Source organism: Aspergillus niger, assembly GCF_000002855.4.
Source record: "Aspergillus niger supercontig An07".
In the NCBI taxonomy this organism is placed as follows: domain Eukaryota; kingdom Fungi; phylum Ascomycota; class Eurotiomycetes; order Eurotiales; family Aspergillaceae; genus Aspergillus; species Aspergillus niger.
This window is the reverse complement of record NT_166523.1, coordinates 2,202,682-2,225,033: the sequence shown is the minus strand read 5'-3', so window position 1 is coordinate 2,225,033 and position 22,352 is coordinate 2,202,682. Positions and strand designations below refer to the sequence as shown.

General features: G+C 52.6%; 10 protein-coding genes across 10 annotated transcripts; 5 read left to right on the top strand and 5 right to left on the bottom strand.

The window, feature by feature from the left end:
* Window positions 1-342: 342 nt before the first annotated feature.
* On the top strand, window positions 343-2,111 carry An07g09880 (uncharacterized protein; the record flags this gene model as incomplete). Its single annotated transcript, XM_001392026.3, has 2 exons — window positions 343-605; window positions 659-2,111. The coding sequence occupies 2 exons, from the start codon at window positions 343-345 to the stop codon at window positions 2,109-2,111; spliced, it is 1,716 nt and encodes a 571-aa protein (XP_001392063.1).
* A 461-nt stretch (window positions 2,112-2,572) lies between these two features.
* On the top strand, window positions 2,573-4,547 carry An07g09870 (uncharacterized protein; the record flags this gene model as incomplete). Its single annotated transcript, XM_001392025.1, has 3 exons — window positions 2,573-2,990; window positions 3,076-3,287; window positions 3,351-4,547. 3 exons carry the CDS (start codon window positions 2,573-2,575, stop codon window positions 4,545-4,547), a joined length of 1,827 nt encoding a protein of 608 aa, XP_001392062.1.
* Window positions 4,548-5,183: 636 nt separating this feature from the next.
* On the top strand, window positions 5,184-7,783 carry An07g09860 (uncharacterized protein; the record flags this gene model as incomplete). The annotated part of the gene is made up of 6 exons (XM_059748728.1): window positions 5,184-5,320; window positions 5,395-6,338; window positions 6,390-6,524; window positions 6,578-6,709; window positions 6,766-7,064; window positions 7,121-7,783. The coding sequence occupies 6 exons, from the start codon at window positions 5,184-5,186 to the stop codon at window positions 7,781-7,783; spliced, it is 2,310 nt and encodes a 769-aa protein (XP_059601109.1).
* Window positions 7,784-8,128: 345 nt separating this feature from the next.
* On the top strand, window positions 8,129-9,303 carry An07g09850 (uncharacterized protein; the record flags this gene model as incomplete). Its single annotated transcript, XM_001392023.3, has 2 exons — window positions 8,129-8,426; window positions 8,498-9,303. 2 exons carry the CDS (start codon window positions 8,129-8,131, stop codon window positions 9,301-9,303), a joined length of 1,104 nt encoding a protein of 367 aa, XP_001392060.1.
* Window positions 9,304-9,953: 650 nt separating this feature from the next.
* Window positions 9,954-11,353, bottom strand: An07g09840 (uncharacterized protein; the record flags this gene model as incomplete). The annotated part of the gene is made up of 2 exons (XM_001392022.1): window positions 9,954-11,225; window positions 11,285-11,353. The coding sequence occupies 2 exons, from the start codon at window positions 11,351-11,353 to the stop codon at window positions 9,954-9,956; spliced, it is 1,341 nt and encodes a 446-aa protein (XP_001392059.1).
* Window positions 11,354-12,175: 822 nt separating this feature from the next.
* Window positions 12,176-14,018, bottom strand: An07g09830 (uncharacterized protein; the record flags this gene model as incomplete). The annotated part of the gene is made up of 5 exons (XM_059748727.1): window positions 12,176-12,380; window positions 12,454-13,105; window positions 13,170-13,683; window positions 13,743-13,770; window positions 13,864-14,018. The coding sequence occupies 5 exons, from the start codon at window positions 14,016-14,018 to the stop codon at window positions 12,176-12,178; spliced, it is 1,554 nt and encodes a 517-aa protein (XP_059601108.1).
* A 780-nt stretch (window positions 14,019-14,798) lies between these two features.
* Window positions 14,799-15,540, bottom strand: An07g09820 (uncharacterized protein; the record flags this gene model as incomplete). The annotated part of the gene is made up of 5 exons (XM_059748726.1): window positions 14,799-14,825; window positions 14,872-14,953; window positions 15,033-15,064; window positions 15,144-15,365; window positions 15,457-15,540. The coding sequence occupies 5 exons, from the start codon at window positions 15,538-15,540 to the stop codon at window positions 14,799-14,801; spliced, it is 447 nt and encodes a 148-aa protein (XP_059601107.1).
* Window positions 15,541-15,655: 115 nt separating this feature from the next.
* Window positions 15,656-17,040, bottom strand: An07g09810 (uncharacterized protein; the record flags this gene model as incomplete). Its single annotated transcript, XM_001392019.1, has 2 exons — window positions 15,656-16,508; window positions 16,577-17,040. The coding sequence occupies 2 exons, from the start codon at window positions 17,038-17,040 to the stop codon at window positions 15,656-15,658; spliced, it is 1,317 nt and encodes a 438-aa protein (XP_001392056.1).
* A 695-nt stretch (window positions 17,041-17,735) lies between these two features.
* On the top strand, window positions 17,736-20,180 carry An07g09800 (uncharacterized protein; the record flags this gene model as incomplete). Its single annotated transcript, XM_001392018.1, has 2 exons — window positions 17,736-19,985; window positions 20,046-20,180. 2 exons carry the CDS (start codon window positions 17,736-17,738, stop codon window positions 20,178-20,180), a joined length of 2,385 nt encoding a protein of 794 aa, XP_001392055.1.
* Window positions 20,181-20,424: 244 nt separating this feature from the next.
* An07g09790 (uncharacterized protein) lies at window positions 20,425-22,017 on the bottom strand (the record flags this gene model as incomplete). The annotated part of the gene is made up of 5 exons (XM_059748725.1): window positions 20,425-20,474; window positions 20,672-20,868; window positions 20,949-21,026; window positions 21,185-21,751; window positions 21,815-22,017. 5 exons carry the CDS (start codon window positions 22,015-22,017, stop codon window positions 20,425-20,427), a joined length of 1,095 nt encoding a protein of 364 aa, XP_059601106.1.
* Between the last annotated feature and the right edge of the window lie 335 nt (window positions 22,018-22,352).

Here is a 22,352-nt window from a genome sequence, read left to right as displayed (position 1 = left end):
AGCCGCAAGCCACGCAAATCAGGAAGAGATCAGGTGTGGCTGAGCTAAGCGTCACAGCAGCCCGTTACGGTAATTAACGTTAACAGAATAACTCAGTTGGCCATCATCTCAAAGCAAGCATCAAACTCTCATTTCTATTTATGCTTCAGTCGTTGCACAAATCTTTCTTTACTTTATTCTTCCCCTTTTGAATGAGAATCGTTGCTTCATCAACAGTGTAAATTGTGCTTCCTGTGTTTCTTTGGTTATCCATGTCATCTCATCTGTGATCGCAATCCCCCGTCCTTCTTTTCCCCAATTCTGCCCCCGTCTTCGGGACGGTTCTTCCTCGTTCATATTACCATGGAACAATATGACTTGTTAGCGCCAGGAAATCTTGTACGATTCGTCGGCGATGTTCTCAAGTCTATCGGATGGCCAGCCATAGTGGCTATACTGGTCTCCATCTGCGTGGTGACTCGTCTCATCACCGAATTCCAGAGTCGTCCCCGTGGGATCTCCGAGGGTCGTCCGCGTCCCGTAAGGACGGTGCCATATTGGCTGCCCTGGTTGGGCCATGGCCCGGCCTTTGCCTGGGACCATGTCGATCTCCTTCAAAAGTCCAGGTTTGTCTCCAAAACTAGCCGGCAGGAGCTGCAATTTCTTACCAATCTTACAGAAAGTCCATGAAGGAGGCCGTGTTTGGAATCTACATGGGTGGCACCAAACACGATATTGTCGTGTCCCCATCCATGGTCAACTCGGTATTGACTGCTCGAGGTACCTCCTCGACGGACTTGATCAATTATGCCCTCGAGAAGATCTTCGGTGACCGGGGTGTGATTCGTAATCTGAATCCTGTTGACCATCATACGCTCAACCACAATATCCCCAACCTTCTCATGCGGGAGCCTTTTTTGACGGAAGGCACCAGAAACGCTACCCGCCTGATTGAACGGGAGATCCCTAACTTGGTGACTAACTGTCGAAGCATCGTGGACCAGATGCTGTGGGAGCGCGGAAGCCAGGCTATCGTCGTTGACGGGGAAGACTCGCTTGCCTGCGAGGTGAATTTTTTCGCCCTCATTAGAAGGTTCGTTGGACACGTCACTACGGCAATTTTTATGGGTGAGGCCATTCTTGAGGCTTTCCCTGCCCTGCTGGAGGATGTATTTACGCTGGACAACCAGTTTGTGCTCCTATCCATGGGCATCCCTCGGTTGGCCCACCCTGGGGTTTCCGCAGCGCATGTTGCCCGTAGACGGCTCCTCGATTCTCTTACAGCGTATCACCAGGCCTTCGTTTCATGGGATGATGGGATTGATCCCGGACTTACCTTTCGAGATCTCGACGACATCTCGGAACCTATAAAGGAGCGAATCCGCAAATGCAAAGAGCTGGGACTTTCTGCAAGGTCTAGTGCACCTGCACATCTATCCTTACTCTGGGCGATGAATGGAAACTCCCCGAATGTTGTCTTTTGGCACCTTCTTCGGATGTATGCCAGCCCTACGCTCCTGGAAGAGATCCGCAAGGAGGTCGCTCCTTATGTGAAGATTGTTCGGCAGGAAAGCGGCTTCGCTTTCCAAGAAGCCCCCAAGCTGTCAATTGATACAGAAGCGCTAGTTAAGTCGTGTCCGTTGTTGAAGGCAAGCTTCTATGAGACATTGCGCTTGCATTCAGCGCCTCTGTCGTTTCGGGGAGTGACCGCTGACTTAACCATCACGGAGTCCGCTGAAGATGCTGCTATCGCTGGCGTAGCGCAGCCTCGGTCATATGAACTTAAGAGAGGCGATACCGTGGCTATTCCGCACGCTGTTCTCCATACAGACCCCAAATACTTCGCGAATCCTCGTGATTTTGACCCGATGAGGTTCATCTCGACCGACTCCGAAACTGGACAGAGGAAAGCAAACGTACACACCATCAAACCCTTTGGTGGCGGAGTATCTGGGTGTAAGGGCCGCGCCTTTGCAGAGAGGAAGCTCCTCGCGTTTGCCGCGGCAATCATCACCATGTGGGATGTCAAGCCAGCCCAGGAGGGAGGCTTTACCGTTCCTGAACATCGGCCATCTGGAGCGGCATATCTGCCTCGGAAGGATGTCCGGGTGCGCATCACACAGCGTGCTTAGGAGCGGTGTGGTCTATAGTGCAACTTTGCATATACACGGAGTTTGGTTGCATTCTATTTTCGTACATAGATTATCTAGGATAAATGGGCTGGCCGGTTGGTTATCAATGCTTAGGCTGGAGAGCTTAATACAATATTCTGTTTCTTTTTTCACAGTAACAGCAACTGCTCTCTCGCACATCAACTAAAATAGCTTCGGCGTCTTGGCCCGAAGGTTCGGTAGAAGAGCACCTCTACCGAACGTATAATTTCTCGAATGAAGCTAGCAACTAGTCATACGAAGCCAGTGGGGTGAGAGGCTATGGGGGTTATTACGAGCTTATGCTGCGGAAAAGAATCCGGGCAACTCTACCCACAATGTCGCCATCCCCCACATAACCTCATAACTCCCCATCTCAATTGCAGACAACATTCAAATGCTAAGGAAACACTGTGTTGCTTTGCCCTCTTAAGACATCAATCATGGAGAGCACCTCAGAACCCACGTCTCAAAGCGACTATGACCTCTCAACCCCCATAAACTCCACCTCCGGCCTTCGCCAAGGCCTGTCATCCTACGGTGATGCGCATTTCTCTTTATTCCTGCGAAAAGTATTCATCAAAGCCTTGGGATACTCTGATGAGGCGCTATCTCGCCCCATAGTTGGTATCATTAACACCTATTCCGGGTTCAATCCGTGCCACGCCAATGCTCCTCAACTGATTGAAGCCGTGAAACGGGGAGTGCATCTTCAGGGAGGGCTTGCTATAGAGTTCCCAACGATTAGTATCCAGGAGAGCTTTGCCTATCCGACGAGCATGTTTCTGAGGAACTTGATGAGTATGGATACCGAGGAGATGATTCGTGCTCAGCCGTTGGATGCATGTGTTATGATTGGAGGTATGGGCATGATAACCTCTCCCTCATTTCCTGTAGACATTCAGAAAATAGCTTCATAAATTGATCTTCAGCTAACATTTCATAGGCTGCGATAAGACTGTTCCTGCTCAGTTGATGGGGGGCATCTCTGCCAATAAACCTATCCTTCCACTTATCACGGGCCCGATGTTGCCGGGAAGTCATCGCGGGCAACGCATCGGTGCTTGTACTGATTGCCGGAATAACTGGGCGGCCTTTCGGGCGGAGGAGATTGATATTGAAGAAATATCGGCTATTAATGAGGAGCTTGCTCCGACGGTACGTATTCTAGCCTATGATGCCATAGAAGACCTTCTTCTTTGCTGATAGTAGTTGCAATAGGTCGGAACTTGTGGAGTTATGGGAACTGCCAGTACAATGGCATGCGTCACAGCGGCTCTAGGTATGATGCCGCTGCGTGGTGCGTCCGCACCAGCAGTCTCCTCGGCGAGAATCCGAGTGGCCGAAGAAACAGGGGCAAATGCAGTGGCGGTGGCACGCGCTGAACGACGACCTCAAGATATCCTCTCTAAGGAGTCTTTTCTGAACGCCATCACAGTGTTACAAGCCATCGGTGGTTCCACCAATGCTGTGGTACATCTAATGGCTATCGTAAACAGACACCCCAAGTTACAAGGGCTTATCACCTTGCAGACTATAGAGGAAGTTGGGCAGCGGACACCGCTCCTCATTGATCTAAAGCCAAGTGGTGACAACTACATGAACGATTTCCACAATGCAGGTGGAATGCTAGCGTTGCTTCATACCCTCCGCCCACTTCTTCATCTCTCAGCTATGACCATAAGCGGCAAAACTTTGGGCGAGGTCTTGGATTCCACACCGTTCAGAACATTTCCCCTTTCGCAGCAGATCATCAGACCACTATCTGATCCTCTCCACCCTTCATCCTCACTAGTCGTACTCCGGGGAAACATCGCGCCCGACGGAGCAGTCATGAAAGCGTCCGCATCCAAGGACCGACGACTGCTCTCTCATACTGGACCGGCCGTCGTCTTCGAGAACTCCGCAGACCTCGCCAAGCGCATCGATGACCCCAACCTCGAGGTCACACCAGATTCAGTCTTGGTTCTGAAGGGTATCGGGCCCAGGGGCAACCCCGGAATGCCCGAAGCAGGCCTTATACCTATCCCACGTAAGCTTGGCTCCGCAGGCGTCAAGGACATGCTGCGGCTTTCCGATGGACGCATGTCAGGAACAGCCGGGGGTACTATCGTTCTTCATATTTCGCCCGAGTCAGCGCTGCGGGAGTCGCCCTTCGGAGTGGTACAGACAGGAGACTCAATTACTTGCGACATTACGATGAGAAAGCTTCAGCTTGAGATCTCAGATGAAGAGTTGAACCGGCGAATTGCCGTCCGGAAGCAGACGTTCGAAGCTAGCGGGGCGGAAGCATCGCATGTCCAAGAGAGGAAAAGAGGATATCGGGCGCTGTATGAACGATCGGTGAACCAGGCACAGGATGGCGCTGATTTTGACTTTCTCTCAGCGAATGGGCCATCATTAAATGATGGGAAGTAAACCATGGATATTTAGTGGTAGTAGTAAAGAGACAGATAGATAATTGGCAGCCCTGACCCAATGCCCTAAGCCCTTTCTTCCCGCCCGAATAGGCAAAAGTAGATGCAACGCGCGGAACGCGTTCCCCAAATCGGGAGGCGCGTTGCAGGAGAGACGGAGAGAGACACTCTCCTCCGCATCGCAACCACGAGCGTCACATACAATGTCAGATCGGGGCTAGATCGGTGCGCTGAAGTTACTTAATCTATTTTCTCATAACACCAGAGGCTCTATATTTTTCGTCACCGCACCATGGCTTCTGAAGCTATGCGTCCCCGGGGCCGACCAGCCCGTGAGTATACAATCACCCTATACCTTTCTTCTCGGCTTCCTAACTAACATTCTGTGATTGTCAGATACCCCCGGGACTACGGTACTAGCATATACACCAGACGGACGCCGCGTTATAACGGGTGGTTCTAACTCCGCGATCCGAATCTACACTGTTGGACAGGATGGAGAGCCGAAGACAATTGACGAGGGTGTTGATGGGCATCTTGGAATTGGAGCTACTGTATGCTCAATTGACAATTTATTCATGATGTTTATACTCGTTTGATATGCTAATACATCCCGGGACAGAATGAATCATTCATCATGGGCGCTGAAGACGGTACCGTCTGGCAGTACGAAATCGAGTCTGGCCGGATGGAGAAACTACTTGTTCGATGCGCGCTACCGGTGCGCGATATCGCCGTTTCGAAGGACGGGGAGTGGGCGGCTGTTGCGAGCGAGTTAGTAGCATACCCATTATATTTAACCCGTGAGGTATTAGGGATGTGGCTAATGAATTGCGCGCTGCTGCTAGTGAGCTTACGGTCAAGGTTGTGAACATCGAGGACATGACAAAGGTCAAATATCTCCGGGAACAGGCCAAGGGAACAAAACATGTCACTTTCGACCCCAGCGGGCGGTACGTTACAGTGTCATGTACGGACGGGATGCTCTATATCTATTCAATGCTCTCCGACGAGCCTGAGCTGGTTCGCAAGGTGGATGGAGTGATCCGAAGGCTGGAACCGGAGGATGAAGCGACCTCGCAGATTGTGTGGCACCCGGACGGAACGGCATTTGCGTCTGCGGAAGCGACTCGGGATATCGCCATCTTCTCGGTGGGCGAGTGGAAGAAAGAGAAAGTGTTCTCTGGTGGGCATAACGGGGAGGTCACGGCGATTAGCTGGTCGCCTAATGGGGCGCTACTGGCGACTGCCGGTAAAGATGGCCAGGTTCTGCTCTGGGAAACGAAGTCGCAAAAGGTTCTGGAGCGGTACGATTTTGCGAATGTGATCAACCTCGCTTGGCACCCGAGCAATAATTCGCTGTCATTCACGACATCCGACGGAGAGCTGTTCATCTATGATGGTATTGTGCCGAGAGAGCACCAGCCACTCCTGCAGAAGCCGCTTCAGGCTGCACCGATCTTTTCTGGACCTTTGACGGAGATCTCGAACAATGTGAGACCACCGCTGGCGAACCGGCCCAAGCAGACGATTGAACGGCGGGCACGCACGCCCGACTCATTGGATGATGTTCTCGACTATGATGTCGGCATGGAAGACTTTGTGGAGGATGATGATGGAGCTGGGTATGCCGAGGATCTCGCACGGGGCAAGCGTGCGGGCTCGCATTTAGATGATGCGGATGGCCGTCCGGACAAGCGGCTATTAACCTCGTTTGCAAAACCTAAGGTGCATCCTCCGCTTCAGCCGGGAAGTACACCTTGGAGGGGCAACCGACGGTATTTGTGTATGTGTGCCCAAGCAGCTTGAGTGGTGCTGATGCCAAGTGTGCTGACTGGACTAGGTTTGAACTTGACCGGCTGTGTCTGGACGGTTGATCAAGAAACGCACAACACAGTGACAGTGGAGTTTTACGACCGGGAACTTCACCGCGATTTCCATTTCACTGATCCCTATCTGTACGACCGGGCGTGTCTCAGTAGGTTCAATGGGTCTCAAGACCAGATCAACAGTGTAGCTAACGATGTCCAGATGAGCACGGAACGTTATTCTCCAACAACCCTACGGACGGCAGCCCTGCCACGATCTTTTATCGCCCGCACGAGACGTGGACAACGCGTGCGGACTGGCGGACACAGCTGCCGAAGGGAGAGTTCATTCGAGGTGAGCGCATTGCCAACCAAAATCTAGGAGGTTTGTGGGTGCTAATCGACTGGCAGCGCTGGCGCTCAGTGATTCATACATTGTCGCAGTGACGACCAAGGACTATGTCCGTGTATATACGCTATTCGGCACACCGTTCAAAGTGTACAGACAAAAGAGCCCGGCGGTTACTTGCGCCGCCTGGAGAGACTATATCATGACGGTGGGCAATGGCCCGCTGGGAAGCGATGGTCGCACGGCCACGCTGCGGTACACTGTGGAGAATGTCAAGCGGGATGAAGTGTGCCAGAATGAGGATGTGGTCGCCATCCCGGAGGGTGCCGAGCTGCGGAGTGTCTTCTTCTCCGACGCAGGAGTGAGTGAAGCCTAGGCAGGTCTATCAGGTTCAATCTGCTAACAACTGTCTAATAGGACCCGTGTATCTACGACTCCGAGGGCGTTCTACTCGTTCTGCAACACTGGCGCACAAACGGGCAGGCTCGCTGGGTCCCGCTACTGGATACGAGACAGCTCGAGCGTCTTGCGAGTGGTCGCAAGGAGGAGACATACTGGCCCGTTGCTGTGGCTCAAGACAAGTTCCACTGCATCATTCTCAAGGGAGGGGATAGATATCCGTACTTCCCCAGGCCTTTATTGAGTGAGTTCGACTTCCGCGTCCCCATCACCGACACGCCTGGAAAAGGACCGGATGAGGAAGAGGAAGAAGGCAACACACGCGGTGAAGGGGCACGACTCGAGGAAGCGTTTGTTCGGAGCAACATCATGCTGTCACTCTTCGAGGACCTCCTGGGATCCACCAACGCCACTACCGGCCAGCGAGCAGAGTTGGCGCGAAAGGAGCTGGAAGTGGACAAGTTTCTGCTGCAGCTACTGGCAGTGGAATGCCGCGAGGGTGAAGAGCGCGGCATGAAGGCTCTGGAGCTGGTGCAGATGATGCGCGACCGCAATGGCAAGATGGTGGAGGCTGCTGTTAAGGTTGCGCAGCGTTATGGACGAGGCGTGCTGGAGGACAAGATCCGCGATCTGGCGGAGAGGCGGTACATGGGGGCAGATGATGACGATGAACTGGCATGAGACAGGAAATAATCATATGTTACGGTTGTAAATAGATACCAAATGCACGGAGTTTCTGCATTCTTGATCTTTCATCTTCTGCAAATCTATATTCTTGTGTTGCCTCAGGCTGCAACGGAGCGGGCCGACGTCATCTCCCGCTTACTTTTCGATTGAACTTCATTTGCATTTCGATGTCAGTTCCATTGCTTCTTCGACCACGTTCCATCCTCACTCCATCTTCCCTCTGCACTTGCTGTCTCATGCATCTGCCAGCTTATGACTTGACCCCACCCCTCCGCTGCCACCTCGCAAGGCATGCATTGATCTGCTCTCAACACAAACTTCCTGGGTGAACCTCCGGGAATGCCGCCGAAGCTGGTCTCTGGCCCTGCGCCACGCGCTCTCCGACGTCGTCTACTACCTCCTACAACACCCTCTCCGATAAAACCGCCTGTTTCCCGGGAACAATACTTCGTTTCCCCTTCTCCGCGGACCCTGGCCCAGCCGCGACCTGACATTATACATGGTCCGCAGTTGACCCGCGAGTCACCGACACTCTTCTCGCAAACTGGTTTCCGACCGTCTGTATCGGATCCTCTTGACGGGGGTTCGAATCGAGATCATGAGCCTCCTGACGAGCGCATCTTGAAGCTTGGAAAGAGTGGGTGCTCCCCAAATCAACAGGCAATCCTACAGTATGTGTCCGATGCTGACCGAACGAACCTCCCACAGCTCTCCGCATCCTCTCGCCTCTCCTCCCCACCCTTCTCATCAACCCGCTACCCCCGAACATACTCTCCCCCAGCATAGCCTTGCACCTATTCCCCTCGACACACCCGCATCTCCCCACTGTCAAGGGCCGAACATTGTATCGCGCCGCGCTCTGGACCGTCCCAGTAGCATGGAGCAGTCTCCCCCTACTAGGGAACGTGAAGCTCCAAATTCTCAGTGAGCGTATCGTCCGCGCAGGAACGGTCCTCGAACCCGAACGGCCTGACAGCGACCACGATACCAGCGACGAGCGTCTCGTCGTGCGCTGGCGAACGGAACCGCGGAACGAATCCACTACCTCCTCCGACCCAGAAGGTTCCAGTACAGCGTTCACCGCCGCATCTCCTACTCTACCTACTGATACCCAAGGCACCAACAACAATAATGGCAGTCACTTGTCATCCTCGAAAACGGGAATCAACAAAGGTCTAAGCGTCCTGCTGGGTGGGGACGCTCCGATCTTCAAGTTGAAGAAGGAAGAGCAATTTACGGGACTATTCATATTCTCCTTCGACGAGGAAGGTCGCATTGCGTCGCATACGATCGAGCATGCGGATGATGCGCGCGGATGGAATCGCACGCCTAAGTTCGTGACCCTGACTGACTGGTTGATTGGGAAGGCACGAGGATCGCTTGACCCTGTTGCAGAGCCGGGACTAGCGATGCAGGGGTGTCATTGGCAGGATGGACAGGGGTTTCTTGATAGGGATCGGTACCATCACGAACATCATGAACAACAATATTATCCTCATGGTCTGCGGTCGTAGGCCCTCAGGCCTCGCTTTTCCTTTACCGATAAGATCTTGCTGATATGGATCCATGACCGTATTGGTGCTCATTTACTGTTCAATCCTCCACTCTTTATCCTTTTCTTTCCGGTCTACTCTCAATATCAAAGGGATCAATGTATAGAGGCCTTTGCAGGGCGGTATGGTCTGGAGAGAAATGATCCGATCTCAAGGTTGCTTGACCACTCTGGTTTTGTTTCTTTACGGTGGCTGGCTATCTGATTTGCTTGTTTGATCAGTTGACGGCGATGTTTTCGAGGAGAGTTCTAGATGCTCATATTTATTCTCTCTTGTCTTTTCCACTCCTTCCATGTATTTTTCTCACTCCTCACTCCTCTCCAATGTATATTATACCCAGTAATGACCAATTTTGAATGTTACTGTTCTATTTCATGTAATTTAAATGTACATTTCGCTACCCGCTGACCGCTGATCCAGCCAGCCAGCCATCCAGTAGATAAATATGATAGTGTAGATATCCTCCTACATGATGTAATGCATATCAGGTCAAGTTCATAAAACCACCAAGATCAACAACATACACTCAACAGAAAATTTCACTCTATAAATCTATCTTTTATCGTCACAGAATCTTTCAAACAATCCAACAGGTATCATCTGAGAACCAACTACGCCTTTGCAGGGATATTTGGCGACTTCAGGCACGTAAACACAGCCACGCAAACTGTAACCATCGCAATCCCACCCGTAGTGTAGGCGATTTCGCGCCCAACCCACCAAAACAACGAGCAGAAGAGCAACGGTCCCGCCGCGCGTCCGACCTGGCCCCAGCTACGGAGTCTACCCAAGACCGCACCGCGGTCTGACTCCTGTGCCTCGAAGCTACCCAGGCTGTTGAGGCCCGTGACGACCGTGGCACTGGTGATGGCGAGGAGGCTGCCAGCGGCGTAGAGGCCGGAGAGGGAGGAGACGCGCGCCAGCATGAAGAAGGATACGGTGCAGGCGAGGACGCCGGCGCGGACAGTCACGAGCGGGGGGAGACGGCGCACGACGGTGCCTTGGAGGAGGGAGGCGATGAGACCCATCATGGAGAGAAGACGGCCGTTTAGGGCGGACGGGCTGGCTTGGCTGCCGGCGTAGAAGGTGGCGGTCAGGAAGGGGAGGGAGAATTCGAGGCCGGAGAAGGGGAGGAGGAAAAGGAAATGGATTGCGTTGAGGATGGCGGGGTTGTTGGTGTGTTGTTTGTGCTTGGGGGTGGAGGTGGAGGCGGAGGTGGAGGGCTTCGAGGCGGACGTGGTAGTTGAGGAGGTATGAGTGAGCTTGGTGAAACGAGGGTGGGTTTCTGGCAGACAGAAGTAGATGTATGCGGTTTCGACGACAATGAGTAGAAGGGAGACACCGGCTGCGGTCGCGAAGGGATTCGCTGCCACGGTGGTGATGTTCGAGAGGAATGCTCCTAGGGCGGGTCCGCAGGTGAAGGCGATGCTAAAGCAGGCGCCCACCAGAGCCATGGTCGAACCACGCTGGCTGGGGTCACTGATGTCGGTTGCAATGGCGTTGGCCAGCTGCACGTTTCCTTCACTGAGACCGCCGACAATGCGACTGGCCAGGAAGGTGCGGAAATCCGTGGCAGCGACCCAGAGAGCGACGCTGAGAGTGTTGCCAACCATGGAGTATAGGAGGGCGGTCTTGCGGCCGCGCTGGTCGGAGAGACGACCGATAAAGGGAGCGGCTAGAGCCTGCAGAAGGGAGAAGAGAGATCCGAGAGCGCCACCAAGGAGAACAATATCATAGCGCGAGTCGATGGGCTTTGCGAAAGAGTTCTTGTAGGCATTGAGATAGTGGAAGACGCGGTTCAGCAGCGAGTTCGGAGAGGGGTCTTGGTTGCGGTAGAAAGTGAGGAGGGATGGAAAGAGGGGTAGAATGAACGTGAAGGATATCTAGATCGGCTATTAGAGAGCTATATGGAGAGAAGGCGGGTAATAGCAGCAACACATACCAAATCCAAGAGCAACGAGGTCATCAAGACCTTGAGGATCTTCTTCCGCTGGTCTGCGGCAACCGCCATGGTGGTGAGATGGCGAGGTACAGGGGGACACTAGGAGGTCAAGACGAGTAGGAAAGAAAAGGCCCGGAATAAGAGAGCGAACGAAAAGAGATCTAATTAAGCATGAGGAACAGAAAAGGAACGAAGGATAGCAGCGTTCAGCAGCATAAGAACGGAAAGTCGAAGTACAACAACAAGAACAACAACACGATGGCATCTTCTCCTCCCCCGAGGCACCTGCCAATTATGTCATAGCCCTGAGCCCTATCAGATGCGGGACTCGGTCTTGGCTGCCTTTTCGGGACAATCCAAGTGATCGGTTTCATCGCTCTATGATCTTGATTGCATCTTTTGCATCTATTGCATCTACAATGGTAGGTATACTGGATTGGTCCCGAGGTGGTGAGGAAAAGTAAGTGCGCCGCTGGCTTCCATTGCCATCAAGCTGCACTTTGACCTTGGATTCCTAGCAACTCTGTCCCGGCCGTCAACAGCCAGACTGTCTCCCCTGCTCCTCCGCTGCGAACCGCCCTGGCCTGCGCCCTCCATGTCAACATAAGATGCAAATGAATAAAATACAGGAAAAGAATAGTAGATGGCCAATATGACGAGCATTGCCGCCACCATCCCCGAATGCAATGGCCCCGTGGAAGCGGTCATCACAGCTCGAAAGACAAGGAAAAGGAAAAGATATCAAAGAGCAACATTATGCACGCTCAATAACTGCAAACATATACAACCGGAACCTTGGGGAATAGAATCCAAAAGAAACGTCGAGCAATGCTACCGCATGACTGATTCATCGGCAGCGTGTCGCCCTCATAGCTCCGTGTTGTAATCATTTCAAGAGTCATTGCTTTCGTCAACCATGACACCGCCATTACCCATGAGTTTATTAGTATGAGAGAGGATAGACAAAGGAAAGCACAACGCCCCGACGGCTGCAAGAATAAAAACGGGGAAGATGTAAAGATGTAGCATGGACAAGGCCCAGTGCCATGCATGAGGCAAGGTGCCCGCGTCGGGACCGCGCCGACCTTGAGGAGTACTACTTCTCACAGAGGAGCACAACCTCCAAGCCAAACGACGGATTGACCCTATTCCCAGCTGCACCGACTTACTGGTTTCCAGCGGGAGCGGCACTGGGAGCGCCGTTGCCATTGGCGTTAGCTCCGCCACGGCCCCGACCACCGCGACCGCGGCCACGACCGTGGCCACGGAACTCGCCGCGTCCGCGTCCCCGGAAGCCATCACCCCGTCCGCGGCCATGTCCGCCACGACCACGTCCGCGAACACTAGGCTGTCTCTGGTGGTGGTGTACCTGTTCAAAGCCGTCCTTCGGCACAGTAACATTCTCCGAGCCATGCTCGGCAGTCGCGCTGCCCTTCACCTCCGCTTGCGCCGCTGCAGGTGTGGCCTCCAGTCCAGTATCGGTCTCGGCGGGGTCCCGGGGGACTTCAACCCAGCCTTCGGTGTTGGCCGAGGAGACACCAGAAGCATTGGCATCCCAGTTGGCTTCCGCGACTGCGTTAGCACCCTCGCCGACAAGAGTCTGAGCAGGCGGCTGGACCTGTTCAGCCTCAGGCTCAGCGGCAGTAGCGGACTCGGTAGTGACAGTAGCAGTAGCATCGGTGTTGTAAGAAGAATCCTGAAGCTCGGTGTAACCGGCGTTGGCAATAGTAGGGTCCGACTGAGGAGCGGCCTCGGTGGTGGCGGTGGTGGTCTCGTCAGTTGGTCCAGCAAGCTCAGCAGCGGCCTGCTTTACTCTTCCGTCTAAGCAACAGAGAACTGTTAGCAACAGGCATGACAAATTACATGGGATGACGGCAGTGCTCACAGGTGACATCCAGAAGAGTGCTGTCAACGCCAACCACCTTCTCATCCACACCATCGATGATCTTCAGCATGGAAGAGACAGCATCCTGAGTACCGCCGTAGATCTGGTAAAGGACACCCTCAAAGGCACGGCTCTCATTTGAAGTCTCATCTCCAGAGTTTCGAACCCGCGCAGCTGCACAGAGGAACTTGCTCAAGTTAAGCAGCTTCTGTCTGAGCTCCGTCTCTCTGACACCGCTAGCAGCTTCAGTGGCCTGCTTCTGAACAGCCTCAAGCTGCTCCTTGTGAGCCTTCTCCAACTCAGCCTTCTGGCTGACCAACCGTTCCTCGTAGTAGGCAGCGAAGCTCTTGAACTGGGCGATCTGTTCCTCGATCTGAGCAACAGCGGCCTGAAGGGAAGGCTTCTTCAGGGCCTGAGCCTTCTGATCGACATTGATCTTCTTCTCCGCGACAAGCTCGTCCAATGACTTTCCAGGGTTTTCGGCGATGATGGCGTCAACCTTAGCGGTCGCATTCTGGATGGGGAAAATGTGAGCGGTGTACAGGAACCTAAAATTGAGTCGAGTGAACGAACCAGCTTCTTCATAGCATTGCGCAGACTCCTATAGAGCTCTGGTCAGCATCCTATCCAATATGGTCTCTTTTGCCCGGTCAAGAGGTGGGAAGCGCCGAGGCTGACTTCTCGGATGACTCACTTTTGAAGTTCTTTGAAGTGTTGATGCTCTTGGCTATCGGAACCGTTCACCTCTGCCTTGGAAGCGATCGAAGGGCTAGAAGCATGGTTCGGCTTGTGCTTCTCTGACGAGGTCTCGGACTGTGGGGGGTTGGTGTTGACAGCTGCGGCGGCCATTGTTGCTGGTGTGTGAGGTGGTAGACGCTAAGAGGGGAGCCTAGTTGTTTGGTATAAAAGGGGGAGAGTAGGAAAAAGAAAAAAGGATAATGTAGGGATTGAAGAGAAAGGAGAAGAAGGAGAAGGGTATTTGCGTAGATTGGAGAAAGTGACTGGAGAAGAGAGGAAGAGAGAAGAGAGAGAGAGAAAGAGGAAAGGAAGCCAAGGCGGCAGAAGTGAGAGAGCGAGACAGCGAGAGAAGACGAAGATGCGGGTGGAAGGCGTCCGAACCGCAGCGCCGCCTTTGCTTTGTCGCGTGCTGTTCGCCGCCAGCCCAACAACTTTTGCCCCCAAGTCGACGCTCGGACGGTCGCGCAGCTTATTGTGAACTCAATGGTCTACAAAAGAAAATGTGGTTGGAGGAGTGCCTCGGACGCATTACAGGTTCGATTTCGACAAGGGGGAATCCCTGCTGCTTTAGATCACCATGATCGTTGGGTATCATCACAAACAACTCCTAGTCGACGCCGCGCAAAGCTCCCATCATTGTCTGACCAAGTTCCATCAGCCAATTGCCCCGTAGGATAGGCATGGCAAGCAAATGAAAATAAACCCAGAGCAAAAAAAAAAACCCCCCTACGATAATCCTCCTTCCCCAAATTCAACGCCATCTGGTTATAGTATAGGCCCGCCATTACTACAAGGCCATCGCGACATCATACATGCTCTCCAGGAGCCCGGGGAAGGACGCCGAACCGCACACGGTGCACAAGCTTATCCTTTAAACTTCCGAAGGGTTCTCTAAACCGGTGGAAACTCATGGTCAGCCTAGATTATAACAGGCTATTCTTGAAATGCAACAAAGCAAACATACCTCAGTCACCTTTCGAACGCTGTTGGGAGAGATGTTCTTCTCGCCCGCTTTGCGCGATTGAATTGAGGATTCCCGCATCAGTCTGCAAATACAAGCAGACGTCAGCAACCAGCTTCAAGATGCCAGGTAATTATAAACAGTAAACAATGACGTCGACTCACTCTTGCATGAACAGCATGTAATCCAGGAAGATCTATACAGTAAAGACGAGTATGTCAGTTTCTGAGCAGACAATGATAGTATCAATCAAGGGGATCAGGGTTGCAGCTTACCAGAATATCGGCATTCTTGCTCACGTTGCGGTTGGAGTGTGCCTTGACGACGCGTTTGACGGTCGCGCGGGGGTATAGCTTCTGTGTAGCTGCCATGATAGCTCCTGGCGCAAAGGGCAGCAGCACCGAGGTTAACAGGTGAGGCGGTGGTGCTGAGGGTAAGTGAAGTGGATCACGACGGGCGGCGGAAGGAGGGATGGATAATGGGAACAATAACCATGACTACTAAGTTTACCACTAGAAGTTGATCTCGACTCGAGCTCTCAAACTTAGCTGCTTTTTCCTTACCGCTTGCCCTGTCCGTGTAATTTACCCCGGTCCCTAACCAAACAGTACCATACGCGGTATTCCTATCAACTTCCTTATCTAATCGAGAGCTGGGCAGTATTCGCCGCATGATGGGCCCTGTCTTGACACGATGGACTTATAAAATGGGAAGAGAAGGCGTGTCATCATTAACATTGTTATCCACACAGGTTATATAAGATTTCAGGTATAGACATATTTGATATCTACTTTAGCCGGCGGAGCAGCTTCCATGCATAGATGGCGGCTGTAGAGCCCAGTGCGATCCTCCAGGCCACGATGATGTAGATGGCAATCCGCACTCGTTCATAGTAGCCCCGGAGCATGATTCCCACTGCATATGCATGGCCGGTAGGGTCTGTATCAGATGATCCGAAATACCTACCTACTCCAAGCCCTCCAATGCCGACTTGATTGTGTTCCGCATCCGCATTGGTCGCTGCGGTCTTCGTGACCGGCAGGGCAGCGGTTTGGCTATCCACCGCCGTGTTGCTGGGTCGGGCACCTGACCGGACCTGACTGCGGTTGTGCTTGCGCAGACGATATGTCAGAACGTTTATAATGAATCGCAAGTCTATTGCTGTGAAATTTGGATATTTCCATAACTGTACAGCGGTGTGAGGTGGAAGCATATCTAGGAAATCAGCCATAATACCCAGTGTCAGACCCCAGAGAAGGAGTGGCTGGTCTTGGTGGCCGGAGTGTGTCTGACTGCCCAAACACCAGGATTTCCAGCGCTGAACGAGAGAGGTGGACGGCTGGTTGCCTTCTGGAATATAGCCCGGAGTTGAGTTGCACTGTAGGCTTTCAGTTGGAGCCAGCCGGATGGCAGAAAACTGCATGTAGCCCATCATCGAGCGATATGCAAGGCGGGCCAGAAGCCCGCCCATATTCGCCAACCGCTGAGTCATGTCCACATGTTCCACCGTTCTCAGGGATGAGGAGAGCAGGGCTCTGAGGGGTACCCAATGGGTCGAAGCGACTTCCGTAGGCTGTAATCGGAGGGTGGGCGAATCACTGGACGTTAACAAGAAGACATAAGGACAGAGAACCATTAAACTAGAAGGAATATAGTCAGTGGTATGCTTTCTATGAGCGACGAAAAGGAGACGTGGGAAGACACGCACGGTACTGTTCCCCAACTTGAAGTCACTACTCTCTCTGGTAAATTTCCCACATGGATACATTCACTCGTTGTCAAGTCCAGTCCGATCTCTTCCACGGCTTCTCGAATTGCGGCAGCTTTATCGTCGACATCTTCTGGGTCCCGTTTTCCTCCTGGCAGGGCGACATGGCCAGTCCAGCGATCGCCTACGCGCGATGCTCGTTTGATAAAGAGAGCTTCCGGTTCTCCATTCTGGACCCAGTCCTGTGCGAAGAACGTCTCCAGTCGTTGCGGAACGGAGGCGGAAACATCTGAAGCAGAGAGAGACGAGGAATTGGGCCAGTGGTGGTATGTGGGACGGACACGGAGGATCAAAGCGACGGAGGCACGTTTCTTACACGAGGGCGGATTGGGGACATGGGGATATGGACGGTGGTGCAAGTCTGACAGGACGTCATGAAGCGACGGGGCCAACGAGGAGGACATTGGTATCGAAGGTGGAACCTTTTACCAAAAGCATCAGTGTCAGGTGCTTAGGGAAGGTTGTTGTCAGGCACGGAATGCCTATAGTTGAACCTATGAAGTGCAGCGAAAGACGGACAGACAGACAAACAGACGGCGGGATGCGAATAACATCACTATCAGCAGGCCAAAGACCAAGGCCGGAGATTAGCGATGGAGCCGAGGCTTAGTATGGTACTGGTATTACTGATACCACAAGATCAAGTTGATACTAGCTTCCAACTGGCCGGGGATAGCTCGAACTCAATTAGCCAATCAGAGTGTCATGGGACAGGAATGACGGGAGCACGTGCGAGGATACGGCGATGGCAGTCCTTCTGGCTGGAAGCTGCTAAAGTAGTTGCTATCTAGTACTCTTTACTAGTCATGATGCTGTTGCTGCTTGAAACCCTCGCCACTTTCTTCATTTCCTTTTTTCTTTCTTCTCTTCCTTCCTGAAAACTTTCTCATCTACCCCAATACCAGAAAAAAAAAGAAGAAAAAACGGTGCATATAGCTAATTGCTTTCCCCCCTTGCATCGATCGCCCTCAGTGGTTCCCGGAATCGTCTCCGCTAGGACGGCATTCCTTACATCTCTAGTCTCTCCCGGAATCCATCTCTCTCTCTTCCCCGCCTCCGATCTTCTGAACTGTCGCGTGCGTACTTGCCCATCACAGTCATGCGTTTCGGCAAGACTCTTCGCAACTCTATATATGCCCCCTGGGCGGGCAAATACATCGACTACAATAAGCTCAAGGTCTTGCTCCGAGAGCATGATGTCACTGGTGATGGCAGTGACTCTGAAAGCAACCCATGGACCGAGCAGGATGAAGAAGCCTTCGTGCAAGAGCTCATTAACGTCCAGCTCGATAAGGTCAATGCTTTTCAGATGGAAACCCTCCAGCAGTTGCGAGAGCGTACCACTACCTGCGAAGCCCGCTTGCGCCCGTTGACGACCTCGCCCGAGGACGGGGCCCCTACCGTGGTGGATGAAGAGGAGAAGAAGCGTGTCGCTTCCGATGTCCTGCAGGAATTGGACAATATCACAAAGGAGGTAATAGAGCTCGAGAAGTACAGTCGCATCAACTTCACCGGCTTCCTCAAAGCTGCAAAGAAGCATGATCGTAAGCGTGGTACTCGCTACCGTGTCAAGCCTCTGCTCCAAGTGCGTCTCTCGCAACTCCCCTTCAACTCGGAAGACTACTCCCCTTTGGTGCGTCGGTTGTCCGTGATGTACTCCTTCGCCCGTGAGATCCTCAGCCAAGGTATAATCGAGGCCAAGGACCCCGCCGAGCCTCGTGTCGGTCAGGATGTCTACTCCTCGTTCAAGTTTTGGGTTCATGCAGACAACATTCTGGAGGTGAAGACCTACATCCTCCGACAACTGCCCGTCCTTATCTACAACCCTGGCACCTCCAGGGATCTCAACACCGTTCCCGATGACCCCACGATTACCTCCCTCTACTTCGACAACCCGCAATTCGATCTTTACACTCAGAAGGTAGCCCGTGCCCCTGAAGCGGGCTCGCTGCGGCTGCGCTGGACCGGCAACCTACGGGATAAGCCCGCCATCTTCCTGGAGAAGAAGGTGGTCACAGATGATGATCGCAGCCGAGAGGTCAAGGTGCAGCTCAAGCAGAAGCACGTCAAGGAATTCCTGGACGGAGAGTACCGTTTCGACAAGAAGGTGCATCGCATGGAAAACATGGGCAATGGAGAGTCCGAGCAAGCGGAGGCTTTCAAGAAGGATGTCGATGAGCTCCAATCCTTCATCAAGGAGCACAACCTGCAGCCCATGCTCCGCGCCAACTACACCCGCACGGCCTTCCAGATTCCTGGAGATGATCGAATCCGTATTTCCCTCGATACCAACCTGGCACTCATCCGGGAAGACGCGCTGGACGAGCTGCGCCCGTGCCGTGACGCAGATGAATGGCACCGGAGGGATATTGACGATGCTGGCATGGAATATCCCTTCCAGTCCATCAGAACCGGCGAAATTGCTCGTTTCCCTCATGGCTTGCTGGAGATTAAAATCAGAGGGGATGTGGCTCGTAGCGCTGAATGGGTCAAGGACCTGATGGTGTCTCATCTCGTGAAGGAAGCCCCACGGTTCTCCAAATTCGTCCATGGCGTTGCCCAATTGTTCGAAGACTATGTCAACAGCTTCCCCTTCTGGCTCGGCGAGTTGGAAAGCGACATCAGGCGGGACCCTGAGACGGCTTTCCACGAAGAACAGGAGCGACTGGCGAAGCGTGCCGAAGACGATATGGCTGTCGGAAGCTTCCTGGGAGGCAAGACACCGTCAACTCGGCACATTGTCGGGTCCCCTGTCCAGATGTTCACCGAGACAGGGCCGTCACGTCGCCGCCAATCCTCCCAGATTGTACAGCCGATTCCTCGTCCATCTGCCCCGACAATGTCACAACCGACCCCTGAACGTCAGGAGCCCGCCCAAGAGTTCGCCGCAGAGGCGGAACAGCCAGTCACCATGAAGCGCCTGGCCTCTCTCTTCCCCTCCTTTACCATCTCCCGTCAAAATCGCGCACCGGCAGACAACGTTGTTCTGCCCCCTGGTGTCCGGGAGCCCGGCACCTGGATCAAGGACTCGGGCCCGGTCCGTGTCGAGACCAAGGTCTGGCTCGCCAACCAGCGTACCTTTATCAAGTGGCTCCACATTAGCATCCTACTTTCTTCGCTATCTCTGGGTTTGTACAACGCGGCGGGCAAACACAACGACATTGCTCGCGCTCTGTCCATTGTCTACACCTGCTTCGCCATCTTCGCTGCCGCCTGGGGATGGTACATGCACGAGAAGCGGGCCCGTCTCATCCGTCAGCGGAGCGGAAAGGATCTGGACAACATGTTTGGCCCGATAGTGGTCTGCGTGGGGTTGGCCGTTGCCTTGGTATTGAACTTTGCCTTTAAGGTAGGCTTATATCGCACCCTCATCTCTTTATTGAACAGTCCAAACTAACCCCAAATCCAGTACAACTCTACCATGGAGAAGCTCCGAAACCGTGAACCCCCGGTCATGGAGCCCCTTCCCGGGCTGAACTCGACTGCATTCCTCAACAAGGCCAACATGTGGCAACTCGTTAACCAAGGTGGTCAGACTCTGTGAGACGATTCCCTTTCTTTCAATTCTTGAGGCGATATGTGGCGCCAGAATGTAACCAGCCACAACCACAACTGTGTAAAGTGCATAGAATGTATGAGACTGTCGGCACACCCCCTTTACTTGAGGTAAATACGGGTGGTGGTGTATCGCCAATGTACGTATCTTTAGCATGTTATTATCTGATTAGATGGATTTTCGTCACGGCGACACGAGCGAGTATTTCTAGAATGAAAAGTGAATCTTGCGTTTATATGGTACGTCTCAGTCGGTATATTGCTTTATGCATGATTATAGGCTCTATTCCACCGTTTGTCAGTTAGTTACAAGTCGTACATTGATGAAAGTTGTATATATAGTTGAACAGGGAAGATATATACATAGTAGTAGACACAACCAACCCAACGCCACGTCTTACATGAGCATCACACAATGGTATATCATATCTAAACATAACCGTCATAAACATCACTACGTATACCTCGTCCCAAACCCACCCTGAGCTTGAGACTGAGGAAGCAACGGCGCCCGCTCAGGATCCACATCCAGGGTATTACCAGCAGCGCTGTACGAAGACTCGGCTTCAGCTTCAGCTTCAGCTACTCCTACCCCTGCTACTGCGGGACGGTCGAGGAATTTGCCATGCGGGGCTGTATTGTATAAAATGCTGGGGACGTAGCCTTCGAAGGTGGTTCTGCCTGCGGTCAGCAATCATCACAATGAAGGAATGATGATAAGATGCTCATAGACTTGTGCAAGGAGGCGTGAGCGTACCGATCAAAGAACCCACAGAAGAGCCATAGATAGATCGTCCCTAGGAATGCAATGATCCACTCGAGGATACCAGCTGTTCTGTAATCGTTTACGTCTTCGGGAATGGTGAGAGAGATGAAGGCCACGCCGAGGAAGAGCTGTATTAAGATGAGGATGGTGGAGAGGGATGCACTGTCCGTTTTCCAACAATGTTTAGAAGGTTGTAAGGTGATTTAATAGAGGGAATGTGCACATACAATATCCTAACTCGTGTACTCCTCTTTCTTCCCCAATCATTGCCCCATACCCCCCAGTGGTATAAATACGACACGAAACTCAGGACCTCAGTTGAATAGACAATCGCGGTACCGGCTGACTGTATCGCCAAGCATCCGAAGCAGATGCGAAGGAAGATATGATGGGCGAATTTGTAGCGGAATGTATCCATAACTCCGAGGAGGATGAGCGCTGTACTGGCCGTTCCGGCTGCGAGGATTGATAGTAACGATATGACTTTGAGGGTGCGGGTTGTTTCTTGGTCTTCTTCTTCCCCTTCTTCCTCTTCCTCATCATGTCCATGTCCGGTTATGTGATTCTGGGTATTTCGGTGATTGTTCTCGCTAGTTCTGTTGTAGGACGCATTGGATTCCTGATCATTGTTGGCAGTGTCTTCGGAGATAACTGGACATTTAACTAAGGCGAAACCGGGCTCGTAGCGCATGACGTGCACAGCAGCTACCGTGAAAACGAACCCCACGGCGGTCATGGAAGCACCTATGAGGAAGAGGGGTTTTAGTTCGAAGGAGGCAATGTCGGAGATGAAGCTATCCTCGAGATCAATAACCATCTAAACTGTAATGTGTAATTGAGATGGAAGAAACACCCACGCGACATGTGGATTACTTTGACCCGGATAGACGGGCATTCCACGAGCCAACCATGTCAGAAGCAGGGACGCCAGAGTCAGGAACCAGACTGTACCAGCCAAGGTAGGGAAGATATACAGTCGGGATGGAGGAATATTGAGGATAACGGCATGGAGAAAGGCCCAGGTGGAATCATGGCAGCGGAGAAGGAACGAAATGATCATGGAGAGGAGGACAGCAAATGTGAGGCTGGGCTCTGGTTCCTGAGATCTGGAGAGGTACGTGAGTGGAGAGGAGAGAAATCAACGGTTAGTATGTCTTTTGATTAAGAGAGAAGATTATGTCAAAAACAGGGAAATCAAAAAGAGTCAGCTGATAAGAGCAGTGGGATTGGCCTATGCAAGCTATCTGCGCAAAAGTGGGACTGTAGCAGATGCTCAGAATGTGATATATCGTTGATTGACTCTAGTCAACTCTGGTTAACTCTCTAATAATGGGATATCCACCCATTGGACCCCTACACAACGAATACTTCCTACTAGTCTGTCATCCGTCGATC